This window comes from Ursus maritimus (assembly GCF_017311325.1).
Source record: "Ursus maritimus isolate PB19 chromosome X unlocalized genomic scaffold, ASM1731132v1 scaffold_X1, whole genome shotgun sequence".
NCBI lineage: Eukaryota > Metazoa > Chordata > Mammalia > Carnivora > Ursidae > Ursus > Ursus maritimus.
This window is the reverse complement of record NW_024423319.1, coordinates 27,377,326-27,380,659: the sequence shown is the minus strand read 5'-3', so window position 1 is coordinate 27,380,659 and position 3,334 is coordinate 27,377,326. Positions and strand designations below refer to the sequence as shown.

The window sequence follows — 3,334 nt, the reverse complement described above, 5'->3', positions numbered from 1 at the left end:
GGGAGAACAAATATTGTTAATATGTCTATGCTATACCCAAAGCAATCTACATATTCAATGCAATCCCTATCAAAAATACCATCAACAAGGGGCGCCTGGGTGGCACAGTGGTTAAGCGTCTGCCTTCGGCTCAGGGCGTGATCCCGGTGTTATGGGATCAAGCCCCACATCAGACTCCTCCGCTATGAGCCTGCTTCTTCCTCTCCCACTCCCCCTGCTTGTGTTCCCTCTCTCGCTGGCTGTCTCTATCTCTGTCAAATAAATAAATAAAATCTTTAAAAAAAAAAAGATTCCACATTTAAGTGAGATCAAGCAGTATTTTTCTTTCTCTGTCTGACTTAATTTCACTTAGCATAATGCCCTCGAGGTCCATCCCTGCTGTCACAAATAGCAGGATTTCCTTCCTTTTTGTGGCTGAATAATATTCCACTGAATGTATATGCCACATTTTCTTTATCCACTCACTTGTTTATGGACACTTAGATTATTTCCAGGTCTTAGCTCTTGGAAACAATGCCGCACTGAACATGGAGGTGCAGATATCTGTTTGCAATAGTGATTTTGTTTCCTTGGGAATAAATACCCAGAAATGGAATTGCTGGATCCCATGGTGGTTCTATTTTTAATATTTTGAGGAACCTCCATGCTGTGTTCCACAGTAGCTGCACCAGCTTGCTTCCACCAACAGTGCAAGAAGGTTCTCTTTACTCCGCATTTTTACCAACACTCATTTCCTGTCCTTTTGAAGCTAGCCATTGTCACAGGTGTGAGGTGATATCTCGTGTGCTTTTGATTTGCAATTCCCTGATGATTCAAATTTTTTTCAATGTACTAAATCCACCCACTACATTTAAATGAACTTTTACAAATTTTGATTTTCATAACTGCCTGGCCACTGCTTTGCCATCCTTAGACTTAGCAGGTAAAGGGTAGAGGCAAGAAATTCATTTATGCAATATTTTAAGACAAGTGTCAGGGACTGTGTCTTAGGCACAAAGAAAACAGACAAGGGTAAAAGGATGAAAAGGATACTACGGAGTAGTTTATGTTCGCTCAGGTGTTATAGAGCTTGTACAAAAGAGAAGGAAAGCAATCTTAGCTCTGGATTATTCATTGATAACTCATAGTATGTATAAAGTTCCCAACTTGCTGAGAAGAATGGTTTTATAAGTAAAACCCGTTAAATGGCTTAAGAAAATGGAATCTCTAAATAGATGGTCACAACTTTCAGATTGCTTTTGCTTAGTATTAGTCATAGAAACTCGCTCTATAGCAATCAGACAAAAAGCCCACTTTAAAAAATGATAATATTTTTGATTAGGAAATAAAATTGTCTAGAGATTACAATCCTGATGCTTCATTTATTCTATATTTTATGAATGTTTCCTTTTGGGGCTTTTTTTTTTTTTTTTTTTACATGCTCACACATTGGTAAGTAGGAGCTGAAAAAGTCAAAATTAAATAGCTCTTTTGGCATGGCTTGGAATCGCAGACAATTCATGCAGTCAGCTGGAAAAGAGACCATCACCATGTTGGCTCTGTGTAGTGCTCGGATGGACAGACGCAAAGGTTTTTTGTTTTTGTTTTTTTTCATGAGAGAACATATGCCCCCTGTTACAGTCACACTTGAAGATTTGCTTCTAAAAGAAAAGCAACATGAGGGGCGCCTGGGTGGCACAGTGGTTAAGCGTCTGCCTTCGGCTCAGGGCGTGATCCCGGTGTTATGGGATCAAGCCCCACATCAGACTCCTCCGCTATGAGCCTGCTTCTTCCTCTCCCACTCCCCCTGCTTGTGTTCCCTCTCTCGCTGGCTGTCTCTATCTCTGTCAAATAAATAAATAAAATCTTTTAAATAAATAAATAAATAAATAAATAAATAAATAAATAAAAGAAAAGCAACATGAGAAAAGTCAGAAAAGTAAATTGATAGCCGTAAAGATGACAAAGTATTCACTCCCGGCCGTATTTGGACATACTATACAGAGAAAACTCCCCCTAGGACATTTTGCTTCATTAAAAAAAAAAAATCAATAGAATTCTACATCCTCTCAGTATTTGTCCTGGAAAACAGGGGCCAGCTTATTTTAATCAGACTTTGTTGATTCATTTAATGAAAAGGCATCCACCCCGTCAAATCACAGATAATCAAATCCCTTGTATTAAGTGACTGGCCTCATCCCTAGTAAAGCATATCAGTATATCCAAGGAGTAGAAACTAAGTGTTCTTGCCTGAAAGAAGCAGCATCATGAAGTACTGCCTGTGAATTGTCACTGATATCAGATATAAAACTCAATAACAATTGTAATTTTCTACAATCAAAAACCAGCTTTGGTTTTCTGCTCCCCCCAAGAAACAAAAACTGATTTATTGCTGGCCAGAGGTCCTAGTTCGCCAGAAACATGGTCCAGACAGAAATGATTAATGTTTCCCTCCAAATTAATTTCAAGCTGTCTAACTTAGCTATTTCCATTTTCCCCTAAGTAAACACCAGACCTGAATTTTCTATTGCAAACAGCAATAACCAACCTACATATGCCATCCTTTAGCCTCACACGTATTTTTTTCTCTATAAAGGACGTGGCCTTTCAGTAGTCACTCACTCAAGACAAAACACAGTACTGAGAGCAAGAGAGAGACTCCCTTGAGCCATTTGATCTTAATCATCTTAACGTGCACACACAAGGAAAGAGGCATCATTCTAGAATGAATCAAAATCGGGCTTGCCCAGAGAGATCTCTTGATTCAAATAATTAAGAGGGTGGCTTCGTAGAGCAAGAGGTGGAGATAAATGAGAATTATAAGGAGCAAGGCAAGTTTTAAGGGCGTCGTTTGTCATGATCTCGTGTTTTCCATACTTCCATTTCAGTATACATCTGCACTGACGCACGATGCAATACTGGTCATAGCAGAAGCTTTCCGTTATCTGAGGAGGCAGCGAGTGGATGTGTCCCGGAGAGGCAGTGCTGGAGACTGCTTAGCAAATCCTGCGGTACCCTGGAGTCAAGGAATTGATATCGAGAGAGCTCTAAAAATGGTAAAGACCATGATGGGTTATTTGGGTGGGGAGCAGGAGCCTTATAAAGACACACAACTCAGAGTCTAAGAATGTCAGAGTGTGCAGAAAGATGAGCATGGATGTTTAATCATCAAATCCTAGAAATCTCAAACTAGAAGCTTCTTCCTTGATGCTTGAGAAATAGCCAATAGAGGGCAAATGAGTATTTAGTTCTGTGCTACACTGTGGATGGTAAAGCAAACTCACCACCCTCAAGAATTATGGGTTGAACATGTAAACAGCTTCAAAATTTTTACACTTTCCAGAGATATGCTGTT

The 3,334-nt window shown here is 39.6% G+C and overlaps 1 protein-coding gene across 3 annotated transcripts in view; it reads left to right on the top strand.

Moving 5' to 3' along the window:
* GRIA3 (glutamate ionotropic receptor AMPA type subunit 3) overlaps nucleotides 1–3,334 on the top strand; it is a 282,865-nt gene that overhangs the window by 183,972 nt on the left and 95,559 nt on the right. For all 3 annotated transcript variants that reach the window (XM_040628391.1, XM_040628382.1, XM_040628376.1), the window contains one exon: nucleotides 2,868–3,035. In XM_040628391.1, coding sequence (XP_040484325.1) covers nucleotides 2,868–3,035 — 168 coding nt within the window. The remainder of the gene's footprint in view (nucleotides 1–2,867; nucleotides 3,036–3,334) is intronic.